This window comes from Cinclus cinclus, chromosome 8, assembly GCF_963662255.1.
Source record: "Cinclus cinclus chromosome 8, bCinCin1.1, whole genome shotgun sequence".
Taxonomy (NCBI): Eukaryota; Metazoa; Chordata; class Aves; order Passeriformes; family Cinclidae; genus Cinclus; species Cinclus cinclus.
In genome coordinates, this window is record NC_085053.1 from 22,247,382 (window position 1) to 22,270,267 (window position 22,886).

At 49.6% G+C, this 22,886-nt stretch overlaps 2 protein-coding genes across 2 annotated transcripts; both read right to left on the reverse strand.

Moving 5' to 3' along the window:
- Positions 1-809: 809 nt before the first annotated feature.
- LOC134046655 (vitamin D3 hydroxylase-associated protein) lies at positions 810-11,482 on the reverse strand. Its single transcript, XM_062497327.1, has 15 exons — positions 11,273-11,482; positions 10,214-10,327; positions 9,743-9,886; positions 9,266-9,399; positions 8,785-8,991; positions 8,239-8,279; positions 7,524-7,648; positions 7,026-7,151; positions 6,177-6,274; positions 5,603-5,702; positions 5,005-5,048; positions 4,352-4,391; positions 2,141-2,249; positions 1,176-1,321; positions 810-938 (listed from the first exon to the last, which is right to left on the reverse strand). Exons 1-15 carry the CDS (start codon positions 11,480-11,482, stop codon positions 810-812), a joined length of 1,767 nt encoding a protein of 588 aa, XP_062353311.1.
- Positions 11,483-14,318: 2,836 nt separating this feature from the next.
- LOC134046644 (fatty-acid amide hydrolase 1-like) lies at positions 14,319-22,489 on the reverse strand. Its single transcript, XM_062497307.1, has 15 exons — positions 22,325-22,489; positions 21,185-21,298; positions 20,336-20,479; positions 19,891-20,024; positions 18,711-18,917; positions 18,264-18,304; positions 17,574-17,698; positions 17,272-17,397; positions 16,952-17,049; positions 16,482-16,581; positions 16,153-16,193; positions 15,764-15,803; positions 15,146-15,254; positions 14,716-14,861; positions 14,319-14,623 (listed from the first exon to the last, which is right to left on the reverse strand). The coding sequence occupies exons 1-15, from the start codon at positions 22,487-22,489 to the stop codon at positions 14,495-14,497; spliced, it is 1,719 nt and encodes a 572-aa protein (XP_062353291.1). The 3' UTR covers positions 14,319-14,494.
- Between the last annotated feature and the right edge of the window lie 397 nt (positions 22,490-22,886).

Here is a 22,886-nt window from a genome sequence, read left to right on the forward strand (position 1 = left end):
CCCCCTTTGGCCTCCAGCCTCTTCTTCCACTTCGAGAGTGAAGAGTCAAGAAACAGCACACCAAGATTGTCACAGTGTAGTTGGAAGCACCAAGCAGTGGAATGCCTAAGTGTAGCCATAGAAATGCTTTCTCAGTTTTCCCTGAAGTGGTTGTAGGCAATAAACACCCATCTTTTCCCATTGCTTAACTGGAAGAAACAATGAGGAATAGGAGTGATGACAGACCAGTTAACATTTGTCTCAGTTTATGGTTAAACAGAGAACATTAAGCTTTGCAGTACTCCCTGCACAGCTAAACTGCTGGATGGTGTGGAGATCTAGACAGCAAATGAGTTCAGGAAGGGGACAAGTTTGTGGAGGAGAGCTCTCTTGGCAGCTATTTAAACCCATGGGCTGACTGCAAGTCTTTGCCAAAAAGTCTCTTGGCCAAACACTGGCACAGCCAGAGAGGGAATTCTGCACTTACCAGGTTATACTTTCCCCCAAACATCTGCTCCTGCCCACTGTTGGAAGTAAAATATTGCAATAAACAGCTCTTTGGTCTCACACCACACAACAAATAATCGCTTTGGTCCAGCATTAACTCCTTTCTTTTGTTTTTTTTTTACTCAGTTTAACTCTAACAATGAAGGACAGTTTAGGCGGAGAAGAGATTCTTGCTGACTATTTCTAAACTAAATTTAATGCCACTTTATTAAAACATTAGTTCAGAGTTTTCCACTCAGTATCTACTTTGCTTCATATCAGGCAGAAGGTGGCTGGAGTGAAGGGCAGGGAGTGAAAAGCCATCACATTGGAAATCCCAGAAATCACACATTTCTCTTCGTGCCACGGGCAAGAGCCTCCACCTCCTTCATGAAGCGCAGGCACAGCTCCTCCTGCCACGGCAGAGCCACGCACTGCACGGCCACGGGCATCCCCAGGGCTCCTGCCACAGCCTGTGAAGTAAGGACAGTGCTGAGTCAGGGCACCGGGGCAGGCACGGGACACTGCAGGAAGGGAGGGCAGAGGAAGCCAAGCCAGGGCACAGCTGCCAGGCTGACAAACACCAGCCCTGCTGGAGCAGGGAATGCAAACTGCGCTGCTAAAACGGCTCCCACTAGGAGATGTGCACAAGACAATGTCCCAGAGGTGTCACTGCTGCTTGCTAAGACTTGAGCACTTCTCCTGCTGACCTCTTTCAGCCTCTTGTCCCAGGGGTCCCTGTAGTGCCCTTGGTAGTGCTTCAGTTCTTCTTCATCAGCTCTCGTGACCGTGCTGACCGGCACCACCCCGGCAGGGAAGTTTAACACGTTGTACAAATTGGTGTAGGAGGTTGCAGCTGGAACACAGAGCATGCGGAACAGCAAAATTTAATGTGCTGGGCCAGCAATGATCTTCAGATGATAACCCAAGCTGCAGGAATTGCAGACTGGAGTTGCTGGTCCAGAGGAGACCCTGAAAATGTGCTGCCTCAAAGGGACTTTTGATGGAGAGGTTTGAGTGCCAGAGAGCAGAGAGGGACCTGTGCCTTTACCTGTCATTTGTGTGGAGATTAGATGTGCTCTGGGAGGGATCAGTTCAGAGTCTGCATGTATCCCTGGGGAAAAATCCCAGCTATTTTTTCAAGATATTCCTGACGTCCAGTTATGTAACGTCACCATGGTTTTTTGGATCCCAAAAGGTCATTGTTAGAGGGATGGAAGACCCTGACTGTTTGCTGGAAGCTATAAAAAAGGGCCTTTTTCTGCAAGTCCCACCCAGTGAGCCTTCCTGCTGTTTGCAGAGTCTTGGGAAATGTGAGACAGCTGCATCCAAAAGAGCCTGGTCCTGTACCAAAGTCTACCACAGCTGTCCTCACTGCCACTCTGCTGCATGAGTAACTGGGGCTTTCTGCAGCAGAAAAACGGGGAAAACTCACCAATGAACACCTGGGACAGAGGGACCACTAATTGCTGCCTCATAATTATCCAAACATCTTCAGCTCAAATGAAGCAGCGGTGTGAGAAGACCCACCCAGAGGCCTCTCCTTTGTTTTCTTCCAGGGGGAAGAGCAAGCACCGTGCATGGTTTGGGGAATGTGCAGGGGACCCAAGTATCCTGCTGCAGCTCTGCCCACAGACGTGATGGGTGTGTGCAGAGACTCCTCAGGGAACATTACCAAAGAGCTTCCCAGCATAGCCATGATTGAAGGCTGGCCCCAGGGCAGGACAAAGGATCACATCCAGCCTCAGCTCCCTCCATTTGGTGATGAATTCAGTGCGGTAAGCCTGGAAAAAATGCAGAGAAGATGACAGATGTGTCTGTTGGACAGCAGTGACAGATCAATGCTGACACAGAGGAAAAGGAGGGAGAAAGCCTTCCTGGATACAACAACAACAAAAAAAATAAGATAAAATCTGGGCTGTGCTTTGAAAAGGTCAAGGGAGTTTGTGCTTCCACTTTTAGGTTTCTTGTCAGAATACCATGTGCTGCCCAGACCTAGACATTAATGCTAGGTGTGTGTTTCAGAACTGATTTATCTGAGTATTAACCCAATCCTTTCCACAAACAGCTTTGCTTTAGAATTATATTGAATGGAGATCAACAGCAGTTGAATGGATGACTAAAAAGTCACATTTCCTAAAAGCTTAGGCTATTCTGGTAGAAGTATTGAAAAACATGAACCCAAAATACTCCCACAAAACCTTCTTTCATTTTCCTTGAGAATACTGGTAAGGAAAGGAAGCAGCAAGAGACATATGGGCAAGCCCCAGGACATCCCCCACAGTAGGCACAGCTTCAGGATTGTACTGCAGCTCCAAAAGAGATCCAGATTTGCAGTCTGGTTTGCCACAGCTTTGCTGAACATCAGGCAATGAATGAATCCATCCCCAAAGAGATGTCCCACTTTGTCTCAGTAGATGGACACAGATGGAACCACAGCACAGTTGTTTCTGCAGCTATTTTCTGCATACAGGGACACATCTGTCCCATGGCTCAGTCCCTGTCCTGTACAACCCTTTCACAGCAAGTTTTCTGTTCAAGTGTCTTCCAGCTCTCTCACAAAAGACCTGGCCTTGGGCCTATTTTTAAGTCAGACCACAATTTCCACCTGCAGTCTGAGATCCTTCCTGCTGAAAATTCAACAAATGAGATCTGTTTCCAGGAAATGCAGTCACTGCAGCTAACCTGATTTTTTTTTTTTTTCTGAGAGAAAAGCTGGTCACTAGCCAAAAGTTTTGAATCAGCTCTTGTTTGCAGTAGATAAAAACATGTGAATACAGTTTCACTGAATTGCAACAATTCAAAATATCTTTGAAGCCTTCAAATCTTCTCAAGTGTTTTCCTTCTGCCTTTTTTTTTGTGTGTGTGTGTGTGTGTGGTGGCTCTGTTTTTGTGTTTTGCTGGTTTGTCTGTCTTGTTTTTTTTTAAGTTTATTTGTTTGGTTTGGGTTTCTGTGGGGTATTTTCAGGAGTGGGAGAGGAATCTGCTTTCACCTAAAAAAAAAAAAAAACAACAACAACAAAACCCCATGCCCATTTCATTTCAAACACTCCCACCAGTGACCAGGAAACTTTTTAGGAGTTTTTCCTCTGCCTTATAATTTGTCAGACCACAGTGCACATCTATGGGGTGAGTGGCACTGATAGAGGATGGTGGTGCAGGCTGGGGGGATGTTTCTCCTCTAGGAGGATTGTGAGGGTGTCCCAGGGAGCACAGATCCTGCCTTGTGGGAGGACACCAAAACAGCCTCTTCAGCGTTGCAAAACACCAGCTGAAAGAGGATACTCTCTATAAATAGAGGGAGCGGAAAATACCAGAGAGGAGAGGTGTTATTTAAATCCAAGGACAAAAATAAAATAAGGATAAACTAGAAGGGAGTAAAGAACAGAGGAAACATGAAGGTTTCCAACCACCAGGAGAGACAAGAGGAGGCTGTCAATAAAACTAAATTGAAGCATAAAACTCAGCTGGTTTAAAAGAGGAACCTGGACAGCTTGTGGCAGCACTAGATGCAGCTGTCCAGGAAAAAGCTTCCTGTCTGAGGTTCCTGGTCTCAAATGAGTTCATAAGGAAGCTACCTAAGTCACAGGGTTCATATACAAAATTTTTTACTTCTATTGTCGCTGCTTGATAGCTTGAGCATGGCCTTAGCTCAGAACAATAACACCTAATACCTGAAATGAAAAATTTGCAGCAAGAGACAGAAAAGACAAAGTGAAGCCTCATCTTTAGTGGCTGCTCCTAAGCTGATTTTGCTTAGACAATGCAGGGCAAAGTATGGTGAATAATTTCCAACCCTAAGTCCATCACAGAGTGCAAAGCAGTTGCTTAGAAACTTTGGAGACCTCTCACTATAGTAAGAAAAATAAAGTAAAAGTAACATTACCGCCACTGCTCCATGCTGGTCCCAGAGGTTTTTGGCAGATCTGGAAAAGTGGCAGAATTAATGAGCTTTGTGACTGTGGTAACAGAAAACAATTAAGAAAATGCACAGACAGCCCATTTTTAAGGTAACTGCATGACCCTTCTGGGAACAAGCAATGGTACCACCCAGCTGAACTCCTGGAGCACACATGCTTACAGGTACATCAAAAGAGATTTTGTTAAAGCATGCCAGAAGACTTAGATAAAAATCAATCTTCTGAATTCATTTGCTACCAGTTTGGTGTGCCTGTGCCTCTTGTGGATGCGCAGGTACCTCACACCACACTGCACGTGCAGGCAGAGACCTCTGCATTAACTTGGCCCCTGATGCTCTGGGTACCACCTGATGGGGAAAGCAGCCCTTATCTCCCTGTGCTGATCTCCGTGGAGTCACCATAGCCCTGTGACTCTGAACATCCTTAAGCTCTTAAAACAACCTGTGGCTGAGAGGCTCTGGATGAGCCCAGGTGGTGCAGAAGCAGCACACACTCATCTGGCTCAGCCTGTGCCACACAGCCCCGTGGCTTTGCACAGCCAGCTGGCATCCACCTGCATGAAGGGGTAGGCACAGCCAGGCACATCCCCCTTCTCCAGAGCTATCTCAGTGTGTCTTACCCCACTCCACAGAGAGCGGTGAGATCCCGAGCAATTCGTGGGTACTTTCAGAGGAAAGAGAAAAAGCTTGGGATTAGTCAACAAAAATGCAGCTGGAATAGCTGGCTACCCTGTGACTGCAATTTGGGAATCTGTCTTGTCCTAGCAGAAGTGGCTCTGAAGGACAGGCCAGTTCCAGTGAAGTGGGTTTACTCTCACAGTAATTTGCACATTTAATTACTACAACTCATACAAACAAGGCTCTAGACCACACCACTACTCCTGGAGAACATCTTCTGGATGTGGGACTGCTGTTTAGATCCTCGATAGTGATATCCATTCTCCTGGAGCTCATTGCTGGAAGAGCTATATGCTCACAAGTTTCCTGAGAAAGGATCATATTTCAAACTACGCAAAACTCCCACAAATTGCTGTCAGACTCGCTTGATAAGTTCAGCCTGGGTTTGAAAAGTAGATGTATTTCATTATGAAGCCCATCAGGCACTTAACATGAAGCAGCCAAGCATTCCTGGGTGGTAAAATTTACTTCCCTGCAAAAGGAAACCTCCCCACCCTGCAGATCTCCTATAACACAGGTGAGACACATCCACATACTTACTATGGGTTTCAAAATTGTAGCCAAAATTCTTTTCACCAGAGCAGGAAGCCTGTAAGTATTGTACTGGGATTTCAGGTTGGGATCCACGATGTCTCCTTTACTGGAAGGGCAGAGAGTGAAACAGTCAGGACAAGTCACCTGTAGACAAGTCACAGAGCAATAGTAGCAACAGTGCTGCTCCCAAGGCAGGGTTTGTCCTGGAGGGGAGTTGCTAGAAGACAAAATCTACCTGTTTCAATAGAAAACACTGAGCAATAGATGCTGAGGTATAAATGTTCATTGCAAAAGTGACAGATAAATCAGTACTTTACTGCCTGTGTCATCAGGGCCATAAGAATTCTGGGGGGCTTTGCAGTGGTGGGTCACTCACAGCCTTGGGCATGCTGATGTGATAGAGTGGCTGAGAGGGCACCACCTATGTTACCTGTGTGTATGTGCTGAAGTCACCCTGCCAGAAACTGCTCCTCTGCAGCTCATCATTCAGTTTACACGCACAACATAAACGCCCTGGATGCAGGCCCTGGCCTCACCACTGCAGGTTTCACAGCCCACACAGCAATGGGGTTTTACTCACAAGCAGTCCAGCAGGTGGGCAGCCCCATCTGAGAAAATCCCTCTGGTGAACAGCTCGTCCACCACATAGTCAATCTTCGGCGGGGCAAAGGGAACAAGCTGCAAGAAAACCATCCCTGTCCAAGAGGTGGCAAAGGTGAATGACTCCCAGAGCCCTCTGTGAGCCTCCCTGCCCCACCAGTGGTCACCAGAGGTCAGTGGGAAGTGGTGGGAAACTCACACCCACCTATGCTGCTCTAGGACAGCAAGGCCTCATTTTCATCTGCCTGCTGGCCTTTCCTATTAGTCCTATCCCAAGCACTAATACATACTGGGACCTGGCACAGGCTCTACTCCTCCACATTTTTAGAGAACAATTCTTAAAAACTTCTAACCACCAATTTTATTTTTTTTTTTTAGAATTATTTTGCATCATTGGAGCAGCTACCATATAGAAATCTGCACTGGTGGAACCACAGAAAAATGTAGGCTAGAAGAAGTCTCTGGAGGGTCAACTGCTCCAGCCTCCTTTCTGCTTACCCACTAAGAGATCTATAAGCTGTGTTTAACAGCTGAGGGATCATGGAAGCTGTTTTGAGTTTGATATTTATATGAACACCAAGTATGATGGAAAAAAACAGTGCTTGGGGTGACTTGGAGATATCTGAACATAATTAGCACATCTGCTAGGCCAGAAATATTAGAAAGATCACTCCAGTTTAGAAAACAAGCTGTTGCATTTGCCTCCTTTTTTTTTTTTTTTTTTTTTTTTTTTTAAATGGGGAGCAAAGGTGGGCATGGAAAGTGATTTATCCAGACTTCAGTAGGAGCAGGGTAACAGCTCCAGGCAACCTCAGGCAGGGGAACTCACTGTATGCCCTGCATCCTGGAGGAGCTTCCTTGTGTGCTGGACAGCCCGTTTCATGCTAGGTGAGGGCTGGAAGTAACCATCTCCTTCGTAATACCCGATGCGAAGAGGCTTGGAGCTGGTGTAAACCTGTGGGAAGAGGAGCCACGACTTGTATCCAGGAGAAGAGCAAGGCTGGATGGTTCCCAGGGCTCAGGGAGGCACCAGCTGATGTCTGCTGGCTTGGGGGAATGATGGAACAGGGCTGGTGGAAAGCAGTGCTGTCCAGAACACAGGTCTGCAGCAGTGGTCCTTGGTATGATCTTTATGACAGCACCTCCTGCCTGCCAGCCCTGCTGTGTGGCTGCTTCTTGGGGTCACTCATGCTGGGTGTCCTCTGTCCACAAGGATGTGTGTTTCCCTGGGTCCTTCGCTATCTCGGACATGAAACTGGATCAGAATCTCCAGAGACTGTGCTCGGTGCTGGGCAGATGGAGACATGGGAGTGCCTCGGAGCCTTACCTGCTCATCAAAGGGGATGGGGGGCACGGTGGGGTCCAGCTGGAACATCTCCTGGCAGAGCAGCGCCTTCATGCACAGGGCCAGGCTGTCCACGTCCCTGGCCATGGGCCCCAGCATCCCTGTTACTGTGAGCACAAAGGGCCTCTGTCACTGCAGCCAAGTGGGCTGGTGCTGTCACAGAATTAGTGGTGGGGCTCCAGCACGGGGGAGTTTCAGGTCAGGGGAAAGAAGTGGGGAATGAGTGTAATGAGCAAGGAGGTCCAGCAGGAGTGATCTGTCAGCCTCAGAGCAGAGGCAGCCGAAGGAGCCTAATGACCTCCTGGGCCAGGCTCCTGCAGTTGAGGACAGAGGGCTGCAGCCTTCCTGCCAACGCTGCCCAGCAGCAGCTGAAGCTGTCAGAGTCTCCTGGCACCATCTCCAGCGAGACATCACAAGCCTTTGACATGCACATCTCACACCTCTCCTGCTATGCATTGCACTGCCTGATTCCATTCCATCATGGCACTGATTTCACCCTGTTGAGGTTCAGCCAACACCGGCCACCACACAGAACAGAACAATGGTGAAAAATGTCATAACTTGAGGCTATTTTAATAGGTCACTACTTTGGCTGGCCATGAGGTACAGAGCAGAGCAAGCACACTAGCTGGCATTTTAGTAGCAGGAGATGTAAGAGGCAGAGGTTTGATGTAATAACACGTGATCATGGACTTACCTGATTGCATTCCTATGAGAGGAGAAACAACTCCTTGTTTGCTGGGAACATAAAGGGAGAAGCAGATTAGCAGCAGGCTGTAGGGCAGGTCACCATGCTGAGGTGCAAACTTCCCATTTGCCCCCAACCAAATCTAGGAAGGCAAAATTTCCTGCAAAGACTCTACACTTCCTAGACTATGAAGAAGACTTACATGGTCTGGAAACTGCTAGGGACAGTATTTATCATCTCTTTTCCCTGCTACAACAAATTTTTTATTTATGGGCAAACCACCTCTGAAAAACAGAAAACTCTTAAAAGCAAAGCTTGTAAGGAAAACATCTGAAAAGAAGATAATCCTGTAGTATTTGCTTCCAGCTTCCTGGCCAGAGCTATTAAAAACTGAGTAAGTCTTTGTTGTGATACAGATTGAAGTCATCTTGCATCATTAACGAAGCAAGTTCAATGCCAACTTAACCCTGGAGGAAACTATGGGCACTACAAGTGTGGGGGACACGTGGCAGCCTCCAAGGGGGGTGGAAGAAGAGGACAGAGGTTGGGATGTACCTGAGCCTGTTCCCCGTGGGTTTGAGGCCGCAGAGCCCGCAGAAGCTGGAGGGTAGGCGGATGCTGCCAGCCACATCCGAGCCAATGCCCAGGATAGAGCCTCCCCCTGCAATCAGAGCCCCCTCCCCTCCCGAGGAGCCCCCGGGGCTCTTCTGGGGATTCAGAGGGTTCAGTGTCTGGCCAAAGATGGGGTTGCTGCAGTCGTAGCTGGGGAGAGGAAGATCAGCAGGTGAGTGAGGTGCTTCTGCCTCTGCAAACCATAAATACAGGGCATAGAGCGCTGTACAGGGATGGGTGTGGAATTAAGGTAGAGTTGGCATGAAATAGATTTGTTGGGACAGCTGAATTTAAGAAGAAAGAGGCATCAAATGCAAGAGAAATAATTTTAGATTGAAGTAAAGAGGCAATTAACATGCGTGATTAGCTTGGATAGTAAGAGGCAAGTGTCAGAGTGTTTCCATTAAGGCAAGGATGGCATTACTTTATCATGGTCTGTGGGATGTTGGTTTTAACAAAGGGGATCCCCCCCTGGTGCTTTAGCACCTGGACAATGACGCTGTCTTCTTCCTTCACTTGGCCCAGAAATTTCACCATCCCTGCAGAGGAGATGTGGCCCTTGGGGGTGGGAAATAAAGCTCTTTAGGTGCAGGAGAGATGCTGTTTGGAGCTGTGACAAAAACAGACCTAATTTGTGATGCCTCTTGTGCCAAAGTTCCCACCTAAATTTTCTCAGAGGCAGAACAGGACCTGACTATCCCAGGGAAAACCAGATCAGAACAGGTTAGAAGTTTCTGCAGAAACCAAAATTTTTATAATAAGAAAGGCAGTTTTGCTGATCCCAAAATATTGGATCCAGAACATCCTTCTCTAAGAGAATTCTTAGCCAGTCCTGATGAGGATGTGACATCCTGGCCTGTTCCCAGGCCCAAGGCAAAAGGCAGAGGAACTGGGGATGTACCTTGCAGTTAATGTGGTCCTTGATGCTGATGGGAATGCCATAGAGAAGCCCTTTAGCCTTTTGCTTCTTCAGTTTCTGGAGCTGATCCTCACACCCATGAATGAAATCTGTCACACAGTTCAGCTCCTGATTCACCTCCAAAGCCTCTCCAGAACAGAGAAGAGAAGCAAGACAGATGAATGGGCGGAAATGTTACATGTTGAGTTTTCAAGCTGAATTTTCCACCTTCTCAAAACTTCAGCATTATTGAGATCTTGCCTATAAACTTTATATGTTTCTTTCTGAGATATTTTTCTGCCCTGGATTCTGTTCTGCTTATTTGCCTGTAAGCCACCCTTCAGATATCACAGTACCAAAAACTGTAATCCCCAGCATTGCTGGTTCTCTCAGCAAATGAGGTGATTTTTAATTTGAAAGTCCCACTGTAGGAGAGCCCTGTAGCATCTCTGGCATGCTGGAAGTATCACTCACTTTGTCCATGTAGGAGTAGAGGACACTTTCTGGGGACAGGGACCCCTCCTTCATCTTCTCTGCCAGCTCCACCATTGTCAGTGAGAGGATCTGTGAGGTCTGGGTGCCTGGGTTCTGCAAAGGGTGGAGAATTGGGTACAGAGGGAAGAAAAAGACAGAAAAGGTTCCTTAAGGCTGCAAACACCCTATTCTAACATCTGCCCGGCAATCACCTTGAGTGGAAAATTTTAGGATATATGCCCTGTAGACATGCAGACCTCCCACAGAGCATGGTGTGTGCTGGAGTGGGGAATTTACGGATGGGGAATTTGCTGAGTCTTTGTTCATAAAACCAAAACTAAAACAGGCAGAAAACTGCACCTTGACTGGAGAGCTGCATGAGCCTGTAAGTGGTTTGACCCGTATGTGTTTACTCTCTTACAGGCCTTCGTTCCCTTTCTAACTCTAACTCACTGAATACCAGTCCAACCAGCTAAAATTTATCATTAACAAGGGGAAAAAAAAAATGTGTGGGCTGTTTGCAATCTCCTTTCCAAGAAAAGGATAGCAGGAGGTATTTCTTCTGGGTTTAAGACAATTCCAAAGGCCTGACCTCCCAAAATCTATGTGCTTCTTTACCTGGGCATAGCCACGAGGAAATGGCTTTTGGTTACTGATGTGCAGATGTTGGAAGGATGTGGAACCACCTTGTACTTTGAGGATGATGGGGCAGACAGATCCTTATGGAGAGGCAGAGGACACAGGATGGGAGAAGAAAGGCTTGGCAGCAGGGATGGATGAGGAGAATGGGCATGGGACATCTGGGGGGTGACCTGATTGAGAAGGTCCCAAACTCAAATTTTTCTTTAATCCTTAGGATTTCCTGAATGGGTCTGTATTGAGAAATACTTAATTTGCACTGTCTTTTGCGGAAGGGCCTTTTTGAGGCAATGGAGAGTGATAACCCTCACTAAACATGCCTGTGCCCCAGCCACCATTCACAGAGGGATTGATCAAAACTCCCCCATTTCTTTGGTTATCCAAATTATAATCCCTTCCTTGCATATACCCCAAATTTACCTTTTGCTTAAGCCTGCGAGCTGCCTTCTCCATTCTCTCCAGGGCCAGATGCCGAGACCTCCTTGCCTCATCCATCTTCTGCTGGAGCTGCCTCCTTCCCAGCCATTTCAGAAGCACCACAGCTGCAGCTGAGCTGCAGAGCAGAGCTGAGAGGACACGAAGATCTCCCCAGGATGGATCCAGGACCTGCCACAGTCGCTCTTGGGTCATGATTTCTGTCTTTTAAGTCCAGCTGCTGGCTCTCCCAACTACTCCTTGGAGGGCTGATGAATGCAGACTCTGCACTCACCTGCTGTGCAGGATCAGCTCTGAAGCAGAGTTGCTTTAACAGAGTTCAGGAATGGACTTTGCAGACCGTGGACTTTGAAAGGGTCTGGCTGCTGGAGCAGCACTGTGGGTCAGGCTGCAAAGCAGTGAGCTCAGCTTACTCAGCCTTGGGGAGTTTCCCCAAGGCAGGGGCGTCCCCAGGGCTGTCTCCCCAAGCCAGTGGCTGTGGTTGTACCTGGCTACACACAGAGCTGGATGCCAGCAAAGCCCAGCTCTGGTCTGGCCCTGCTAGACCCACGTGTAATAATTAATTACTTCAACCCAGTAACAAGAAGTGCTCAGCCATCATCCCTGTCCCTCAGACAGCATCACCTGCAGCCCTGTGGGCCTGGGAAAACAGGGCTTGCTTGTGGTTCTGCTTGTCCTGGGGAACCTCGTGTAGGGAGTAGAAATGTGCCTGTGGAGAGATGGGAGCTCAGGAGAGCCAAGAGCAGGAAGGTGCAACAGTGACTCTGGAAATGCAGGGTGGAAGGAACTCTCTGAAAGTGCCTTCAAGGAGTGACTGCTCTGTATCCTTTTCAAGAAAAGCCCCTCTGAAAAGCATTTTGGCAACCTGAGCCAGAGGGCGAGCGCTTTTGGGAAATCCCCTCTGATAGATCCAGAGTCCGCTCTCCTGTTTCTAACCCATCCTCCAGCCAGCAGAATGCAAAGGAACTGAACCATGTCGTCTTACCAGCTGCCCCTTGCCACAAGTGCTCCCACTGACCAGGACTGCTCTGTGGCTTAGTGTGAAAAGGAGAGGCTGAAAATATTAAGCTTCTCTCAGTTCTCAAGCACCTGCAAGCTGACAGGGAAGGGACAGGGAATGCCTCTGAGAGCTTATTACCAAGAGGCAAAGCAACCCCCCTACATCTGGAGAGATGGTGGCTGTGCTGCAGGCAGCAGGATAGCACAGCTTGTAAGGGGAGAGCAATGGTCCAGAGTAACCATTGCTCTCTGGTGGAGTGGTCTTGTTTGGGGACTGAAGCCAGCGATCGTGCTGCTATATCATGTTACCTTCTTGCCTGTTACAGACATGTCCATGGGATTATTCCTGTGGCAGCAGGAAGGAGGAAGCTTGAGGAAGATGTGAGACCTTGCAGCGAATCTGCTGACTGTAAAACTGAGGAGGATCCTCCCTATTTGGACATCAACAAAATGAGCCAAACAACTCAGTGTGGATGTCACCAGCCTCTACCCTCTGGCTGGTCTTCATTGCCGGTTCCCAACCTTTAGTGCTTCAGTGCTGCCACTCACAGCAGTCTCTTGCTGCCCAGGCTGGGCTGGGAGCAGCCTGCAGCTGGCCCTCGTGGCAGCCTCAAGTCCCCAGAGCCACCCAGCAGCTCCAGCTCTGCCTGGTGCACTGTCCCATGGACATGGCTTGCTGGTGGTCTTTGCTCAGAGCTTCCAGTGAGGAATAATTAGAGGTTCAGGTTCACTGGTGGCTCCATGGCTTGGACTCCTACACCCTGCACACCTCTGTGCCAGGGAGAGAGTGGTTAAACTAACAGTGATATGTGCTTGGGTCTGGGAGCAGGGCTGCACGTGGCACTGCTTTTCCTGGGACAAGTCCTCCAGGCTTGAATTCTAAAATAAACATATAACTCCATCCAGCATTTTCTGTGTGGGAAGAAAACACCTGTAACCACACCCAGGCTCTTCAGGGCTTGGCTCTACATAGCATTCAGTCATAGGATGCCTGGAGCTCCCTCCCTCCTGTTTTCAAAGCCTGCTGATAAAAAAATGGGGGTCCTTGGGGGCTGCTTTACTCCTTGGCTGTGATAAACACTATCTCAAGCCCATGGAGTGAAAACACTCCATGCTTTTGCATGGCTTAAACTACAGTAATGAATCAAAAACCCAAACAAACTCAAACATTATTTCTGCCAGACCTTTTTTTTTTTTCTTTTTTTTTTTTTTTGTCAAAATCTGCTTTTTACATTCCCACATTACGAAAACACTTTTGCATTGTGGTACTCCTTTCTGAAACATCCCTGGAAATCTGCCAGGAGCAGCCAGTGCTTCCAGTCCCAGTGCCAGTGGCTAGAAAATCCTGCTGGAAAACCTGGTATGGGCCAAATGGGAGATGTGTAGGGCAGGCTGTCTGCTGTCCATCTGACCCTGGCATGCTGCTCAATACAGGCTTCAAACTGAAAGAGGGGGTGGATTTAGATAAGAGGCAAGAAATTCTTTCCTTGTGGGTGGTGAGGCCCTGGCACAGGGTGCCCAGAGGAGCTGTGGATGCCTCATTCCTGGCAGTGCTCAAGACCTGGTGGGGTGGGATTCTGAACAACCTGGTCTAGGTGCCTGTGGAAGGGGATATCTCTAAAAGCCTTTCCAACCCAAACTGTTCCGTAATTCCATGATTTCTCCTTCATGCCGTGCAGGGTGCCAGCAGCCCTATGCTGTGGGAAGTGGGCCAGCTCCATCCCTGCTTGCCAGAGTCTGCACGCAGGCTCAGCTTTCCCTTCTGACTGCTGGTCTGTGCTAGGGAAAATGCCAGATTACATCCTCAGGGAGCTGAGAACAGAGGGGAAAATCCCTGTTCCCACAGCACTCCAGCAGTCTAGTCTGAGCATCTCAGACAGAACCAGGCCCCATGCCCCAGTTTCCCCATTTGTAAAGGAAAGCTCATGTTCTTATATTTCCCTGGGGTGATTAAAATCCACCCTGACCCCACACACAAACACAGACTTGAAATACCACTCAGATAATAAAAATTACTATGTTAGGACAATGATTGGAAGAGCTCCACCACATCACAGCTCGCCTTGCTTTCTCCTTGTTCCCAAAGCCAGCAGCCAGCCCAGCCATCACTGCATCCTTGCCGAGGGGAACAAGAATCCTGTGGGTCAGACCAGAGGACAGCCCACGCTGGTGTTAGCTGGGATCCTGCTCTGGCTGAGCACCTGGGGTTCAGAAGAAACTGTTCTTCTTCAGGCTGAGGGTCTCCACCTCCTTCATGAAGCGCAGGCACAGCTCCTCCTGCCATGGCAGAGCCACGCACTGCACGGCCACGGGCATCCCCACACTGCCACGAAAAGCCTGCAGCACAGAGAGAGGGAGAGGGCTTGGGGATGTCCAGGGGAAGGGATGGGGGAGCTCCATGGACCCCTGGAGAAACCGGCACCACTCACCTTCGGCAGGATGCGGTCCCACCAGTCCCGATAGTATCCCTTGTAGCCCTTCAGCTGCTCCTCATCCTCATCTGTCACCAGCGTGACAGGGACAACGCCAGCAGGGAAGTCCAGGGCGTTGTAGAGCATGGTGTAGCTGACTGCCACTGGGAGAGAGGGGGAGCTTGCAGTGCCAGCCTGCACAGGGAAAGCCTTCACTCCTCTGTATGTGAGATTCCAGCTAATGGGGTACTTGTACTGGCTGAGGGATGGAAATCGGCCCTTTGGCTCCCACTACACCAGGGGGTTGTTCCAGGTGCACCCCATGGCTGGGCTGCAGCTGTCCCAAGATCTGAGCTCTTCCTGCTCCTGGGGATGTGAGGGGAGGAGGAAGGCTGCTCATGGATACTGGCACAGTGCCACAGCAGAGGTCCCCTGCCAGCCCCCCTACCTGAGAGCTTTGCAGGGTATCCGATGCCGAGAGCTGGGCCCAGCATGGGACAAAGCATGACATCCAGATTCAGCTTGTTCCACTGGGCAATGAACTGGTGCCGAAAGTCCTGGGGAGAAAGTGTGCTGGTGATCAGTGGGGTGGAGGTACTGTCCCACAGCTGCTGGCTGAGGCTCTCCTTGGGCATCCTCTGGGAACAGCCAACAGTCTACATCGGGCCTGATCCTGCTAAAATCCAGCAATGTTTTGCTGCCTGGACAATATTCCTCCCAGCTCGCAAAGCACCCTATCCCTGGTAAACTGGAGGTGGGCAAAGACTGAGTGCACAGACACATGGTGATTTGGAAAACCAAAAGGGAAATAAAGGCAAGCCTGATGGCCTACATTTTTATGTGCAGGTGGCAAAAAATCAGGTCTGATTTGGCATCATGAACTTGTCCTAATCTTTAAATGTGCTGAGAACTTGCACATCCAAGTGAGATCTGTTGAGGACTGACGTATTCCCATCTTACATCACCAAAGACCTGATCATCTCCTACCCATGCTAAGTGCTGAATCTGCCTCTTCCCAAAGAGAAATCAAACAAAAATTATTTAACCCCAAACTGTAATACTTTACCTCAATTTCCTGATGAAGATTCCAGACTTCATCCACTGTGCTGTAAAAGGAAGCAAACCAAATTAAAGGAATCCCTCTCTGTGCATACACCTTTCTGCCTTATGGGGTCCCTATCTCTTGGTATAACGGATGCATTAATCAGTGCTGAAGCCAACACCGTATTTCATTCCCTCTCCCTAAGCAAAAAGCTGTGACCCTGCTCTCATTCCCACCCTCAACTTCCGAACAGTTTTCCAAACCCAGCAGGGTTATGGTGTTGACACAAATTGCTCTGTTTGCTCCCACCCTTGCATTTTCTCAGACATGTGCAGCTGCAGCAGTATCAATAATGTAGCAAACAGTGCTGCAAAACAAAATTTCACACATTTGTCAGGCTCAGATTTACTCACTTCTCTTCCATACTTCTTATGATACTTGAAAGTCGAGGCACCTGAGCAGGAGAAAGAGAAAATAAAATTACAGGAATCCCAGCTCTGTCCTCTGAGACAGCTCAGTCACAAATAGAACCTGTTTCCTCAGTGTTCAGGCTGGACTTGTGAATTTTCCCCAAAGTGGGGAGAGGAGGAACAGAAATAGCATCACTCCAGTTTGGAGATGTGTCTGACCACAGCCAGATAACAATGCCCAGAGACTTCTCTATGAGAAAGCCTTACTGCAATGGGAGACAAGTTACTGACATACAGTTTAACTCTGTACACTAGAAAGAAATGGACCTTACAAAAGGTTTGGAAATCCAGCAGAGGAGAGTTTTTAGCCAGTGTGGTGCCTTTGCCAGCCAGATGAACAGTGCGGCGCTGCCTTTCTCCAACTCCCCTTTGCTGAAAGGGAGAAGGGGGGGGTTAGCTGAGCACTGGTAGGAAGCAATCACAGCACATCAGCTTTTCCCAGGCCAACCCCTCTGAACAGCTATCTACGGGACAAAAAGAGGTTTGCTCCATTCTGCTGGGCAACACTTCATTCTCACAGCATTTATAGGATATCAGCTCCCAGCCTCCTTCCAAGGCTGTGAACAATCTCTAAGAGAACCAAGGTGCAGCTGAGTCACTTAATATTAAGCCCCTCCAGTGCCTACCAGCCACTACCCACATACACTAGATCTGCTAGCTATATCCCAAGTCCAGCCAGACCCTAGGGAGGATTTCTATAGACAGGCACCAATCCCACCAAACCATTCCAGGCCATACTTACAATTTCTTGACAAAGGACCTGCCTCCATCTGAAAACATCCCCCTGACACAGTAGTTAAAGACCACGTAGTCCACACTTGTGAGTTCAAAGGGCACCAGCTGGAAGGACAACAGAGGAGGGTGTCAGTGGCACAGGCACTGTTTGGGAGAGGCCATTGAGGGCTTGAAACAGGCTGAGCTGGGCTGAGGATTTCCTGACAAGCCCACAGGAAAACCTCCATCCTTCCCTGAAAACAATGTTTTCTCTTTAAGCAACAACTGCTGAGTCAAAAGACACAGGATGGGCTTGTCCCCCTGTCCAAGCAGCCCCAAGGCTCCTACCGTGTGGCCAGCCTCCTCCAAGAGCTGCTTGGTCTCACGGACGGCGCGTCTCATGGCCGGGCTGGGCATGGTGAAGAAATCGGTTTCATAGTAGCCTATGCGGAGGGGTTTTGTGCTGGAATACACCTGCAGGGAGAGGGAGATGCTGGCTGGAAGGGTGCCAGCAGAGCCAGCAGCACATCCACACCATAGGGCAAGTCTGGAAAGCAGCACTTGGCTTTGCCCAGGTGCCAACCAATGGGTCAGGTGCTCTCAGCCTGCAGCTCTCCCCAGAGATCTCTGGCCCCTTGGAGGTTCTGTACCTCTTCGTTGAAGGGCAGGGGTGGCACTGTGCTGTCCAGGCTGAACATGTCCTCGCACAGCAGCGCCCGCAGGCACAGTGCCAGGCTCTCCACGTCTTTTGCCATTGGTCCCACTGCTGCAGCCACTGGAAGAGACCACAAGAGAGCATTCACAGATAAGGGTCTTTCAAGGGCATGTTCTGCAAAACCTGGACCTCTTGGCATTGTTTTGTCTTAATCTAGTGTTGTCAACAGTTCCTCTTTCAGATTTGGGCAGGGGATGGCCACAAGTGTCTTCCCACCCACAGGTCTATCATTATGGACCCCGAGTTGCTATCCATTAATATGCACCTTGACGTCTACATTTCATGACTTAAAAAAAAAAAATAAACAAAAGGCTTTGTCAGTCATGACATGAGGAAAACATCAGACACTTCCTTTGACTGGTAATCCCACCCTCACAAAGCAGTGGCAAACAAGGCCACACCCTGTGGGTAGCAGGTTGTACTGTTGTTTATGCTACACAAACAGCTCCTCTCGGCTCATGTAAAAAAAAATAAAATAATAATCACAGTATGGGGCAGATCTCTGAAAAAAATCACTAAAAGGGACTATGCTTCTCTCTAAAGGTCATGGAGAAAGTTCCCCATAAGCAGCTGAGGGTTCTTCTCACCCCTGCCCTGCTTCTGGGGGCCAGACATCAACTCCTACCTGCCTTCTGCCCAGCGATTCCAGACATCACTCCTCTTTTGCTGTAAAGAAAAGAGACACAAAAAACACAGCAGCTGAGTAGCTTTCATTGAAGGGAAAGGCTTTAAGCAAGAGCAAGTATTAATTAAAACTGCAAATGTGAAGGTTGGCGGAAGGAAGGGCCAAGAGAAAGCTCAAGAGACACAGTCTAAGGCCTGAGTGATTTAGGCCATGTCAGTCAGGAAGAATCTTCCCCTGAGCAGGCAGAGGAAGAGGTTTCCCCACCTCCATTCTGGAGGAACCCATGCTTCAACCCCCATAAGCTCAGACACTGCCCAGGCAGGGGAGATAAATGAGACCTTCCCAGCTCCTCCCAAGTTTCCCTTGCCCACAGGAGCAGGAGCATCCCAGCACAGTGGTTGGTAGAGTGGGTGTCACCCAGAGATATCTCTGCATTTCTCACAGTACCTGAGCCTGTTCCCTGTGGGTTTGATTGCACAGATCCCACAGAAGGCAGCAGGAAAACGTAGGCTCCCTCCTACATCTGTCCCAATGCCCAAGATGGACCCACCACCTCCTATAAGTGCTCCTTCTCCACCAGAGGAGCCTCCGGGGCTTCTGGTGTACAGCAGAGGGTTGCGGGTCTGACCAAAGATTAAGTTGTTGCAGTCATAGCTGAAAAGAGAGAGAGATATTACAAATGAGGAACTCAGGTATCTGCTGCTGTGGAGCTCAGTCAGTACTAAAAGACCTTGAGAAGGCAATCAGGTAATTCACTAGTTGTTACATGGACATCACTTACAGTGGTCGTGAAGACCAGGAACCTTTCCATGGTGGTCCCAGGACCTGAATTCACTGACAGCTTATTTCACTGACATTAAACCTGTTCCAGAGAGAACCTCTGGCAGCACAAATACAACAACCCTCCTGGAAAGTCTTCCTGTTCAGGTAGCCAAATGCCACAGGTTAACCAAAGCTGAGCCCCTGCTTGAGCACAGGCCAAATGCCAGCTGCAGAGATATTTGACATTGAACTTTACACCAGAAAGTGGTGTAAAATCTGAAAGTGGGGCAACCTCTTTGTGTGGCTTTTTTGAACTGTGATCAGTCATTGCCACATCACCTTAAGGAAGGCGCAGGGCTTGGGCAATAGTCACCCACAGAGGAGCTTTGTCAGAGTTCACTTGGCAGGACACAAAGACATTTCAAAAGGTGGTTGTACAGCAGAGCACAGCTGAGCTCACCACATATCAGTGACACCAAGAGTGGTCTTGCCAGATAGAGCAGGGGGTTTGGGGCAGAATAATTTAAGGCCATTAGCTGAACTTCCATGAATATATGTTTCTAAAATATGCATTTCAGAGTTAATAGGATCATCTCTGGGAGGTTAATTTAAAAAAAAGATAAAAACAGTTTCTCTCCTCTCCTCCTCCTCTTCTGCTTCTTGATTTCATGTGGAACTAGAGATATTTTTTATCCTCAGTGTAAACATGTTTACTTTTTAAAGTGAAATTTATAGACACAAAGAATGAAGACCAGGTGTCACGTAAAAAGAAGTGGGAAATGAGAATGAGACCAGATAGAAACCCTCTTTTGAGATGAGGAAGAGAGCACTGCTGCTATGCTGAGGGAACAGAGCACCCACCTACCTGATGAGGGACTGGGGAACATTGGTTTTCACAAATGGAATTGCCCCCTGTCTCTTGAGCACCTGCACCACCACGCTGTCCTCTGCTGCAGGTTTATTGAGGTGTTTTATGAACCCTAACGTGGAATCATGACCCTGGCAACAAAGGACAATGAGATTTTCAGATGGAGAACTGCAACTCTCCCTGCCCCCATACTTCTATCTACACATTTAAGTGCATACATGCACCTCCAGCAGCACACACACGTTAAAGGTGTGTCTATGGCAAATCTGACCACACTCCCCCGTTGGCTCACATGGGAGACGGGCAACAAAGCCCCTCTCCTGTCCAGGCAGCCCATTCCACAGCAGCTATGACAAAGTCAATCCAGGTCCTGAGGTCCCCCCCTCCCCAAACTTCAACCCATAGGGATTTCAGGATACATGGGGAATTGTGCTGGTGGTACCTGGCAGTCAATGGAGTCTTTGATGCTGACAGGCACCCCATAGAGCAGACCTTGCTTCTCCATCTGCTTGACTTTGCGGAGCTGGCTCTCGCTTTCCTGCAGAAACTCCGTGATGCAGTTGGTTTCTGTGGCAATTTGGAGGGCCTTGGGGAAAGCAAGACAAGGCCACAGGTGAGTCACAGCCCATGGCACTGCACGATGACCTCTCTTCTGCAAAGGACACCTGCTTCTTCCCCCTTCTCCTCCTCCCCCCCATCTGCACAGCTGATATCAGGGCAGCTCTTCTGCTAATTTTCAAGACAAACTCCAAGAGGGACGCAGTGGGGCCATAGTGCCAGCTGTGTGTGATGAAGGGGGGCACTCAGCTCAGATGAATATCACAGACTATTTTCTTGTTTGAGCTTCTGAGGTGGTATAAATGATAGTCCTAAAGAGGGAACCCAGAAAGTGATCAGAACATTAGAGGAAAAGTAGAGAATAAACATGAACACTGAGTTTTTGAGGTTTAGCAACCCATTTGGAAATGGAGGGGAGACAACAGCAGCACTCTGCAACTTCCCTACAGGTATACCTTCCCTAGGGAAGGTGTGGGCTCTTCCAGGAAGGTTGTGGGCTCTGCAGATGCTGCTTGCTGGTCCTTTCTCCTCCAAACCATGCTGAGAGCTATGGCAGCCAGACGCCGAGCTCTCTAACCACTCAGAGAAAGCCACAGAAAGGCCCACCACTAACCAGTGAGCAGTGCCAGCTCTGCAGCATTCAAGCCAGGTTTGAACCTTGTGTTGCACTCCTCCCCAAAAAAATCCAGCCCCATGGTGGGTGACATACTGCCCTGCCACCCTCGCTTCTCACCTTGCCCACATAGGCATAGAAGACGTGGTCTGGAGGGAGGGAGCCATCTTGGAGTTTCTTGGAGAGCTCTGGCAAAGGCAGGGAGAGGATGGAGACCGGGTTCACGGAAGGATGCTATGGGAAAGGTTCAACAGGCAATGTCACACTTGTACTTCAGCTGACGGGTTATTCCTTTCTCCTTGGTCCCCTCTGTAACTCACCCAAAAATATCTGCCATTTAGTCACTGAATGTGGTATCTGCCTCAAGACCACATCCTCTCTACCTGACACCTGTGAGCACAGTGTGAAACCCTCAGGGCCAGTACTAGCCTTGGCTTTCTCAGCCTTTTTTCCTGTTCAGACCAGTCTCACCAAGCACCTACTAATTAAAATGAAGCTTTTCACAGCCTTGTTCAGACAGGTCATGGCCAGGCCTGGCGGTACAGCTTAGTGCAATGCTCTTGCTGAACTACAGTAGGAGTTGGCATCATGGTTATACAGATTTTTCCATCAAGGAATGAGCCAGGAGCCAGTTCTTCTCCCGGCACTATAAAATATTTGCACAGGGAAGTGTAAAACCAGAGAGCCCCCGGGCTGGTAATTTTTTGGGTCAGCAGAGGTTTCTTCAGTACCTACCAAACATCATGAAAAAAGTGTCAAACCTCACGCCTCGGAGCTGGACTCTGAACCTGAGCGGCTTTGCTCCAGCCCGAGGCCGGGCAGCCTGCAGGGACTGCAGGGCACCGTCGCATCCCTGCCTGCAGCTGCGGCTGCACTTTGGCCTCTGCTGATAACACATCGCATGTCGCCTCTCCCTGCTGCCTCCTCAACCAGCCTCAGCCTCCCACCACGGCGACGGCGAGCTTCCAGACAGGGATTTTCCCCTCCTCGCTGCCCGTGACTGTAACCGGGATAACGGGTTACCTCCCGCTGCCCCACACAGCGTTTCCTCCCCATCCCTGCCGCAGCGCCGATCGCCGCGATGCTGACGGGTACACACACACACACACGCGTATTGACTTAGAAAGGGAAAATAACAACACTAAATCCCCGTGGGTCCACACGAGGAGGCGGGAGAGCACCTGACAGCAGCTGTCCCTGGCGATGGGGCCCAGGTGAGGAGCTCCCAGCGGAGGATGGAGCGGGGCTGCCGGCACTCACCTGCTCCCGAAAGCGCTGCGTCGCCGCCTCCATCCGCACCAGGCTGCGCTCCTGCCTCTCCTGCGCCTCCGCCACCTTCCTCCAGAGCGCCCGGCGCCGCCGCCATCGCAGCAGCAGCAGCAGCAGGGCCGAGCCCCCGAGCAGGGCTGGCAGCGGGACCCGCATGGCGAGGCTGCGGCACCGGCACCGGCGGCACCCGAGCCGCCCGCACCCCGCTCCGCCCCGCCCGGCCCGGCCCGGCCCGGCCCGGCTGGCCGAGGGCACCCGCCCGTGCGGAGAGCGAGCCAAAACCTGGGCGGGATTCCGAGCCGGACAGGGATTTAACCGGTTTGCTGCCGTGCGGGCGGCGAGGGGGAGGTTCGGGAGCAGGAAAAGCTGCTGGATGACAGCTCGCCCCTCCCTGTGCTGGGTGGTCTCTGTCGGATGAGGTTTATTGGTTTTTCCGTTCGCTCAGGGAGGCTTTGGTCTCCCCGTAGTTTTTCAGCCCCCCTGGGAACAGTTTTGGCTTGGAGGACCAAGGCAGCGCAGAGGGGAATCCTAAAGGTACCCGACCCCTCTGAAT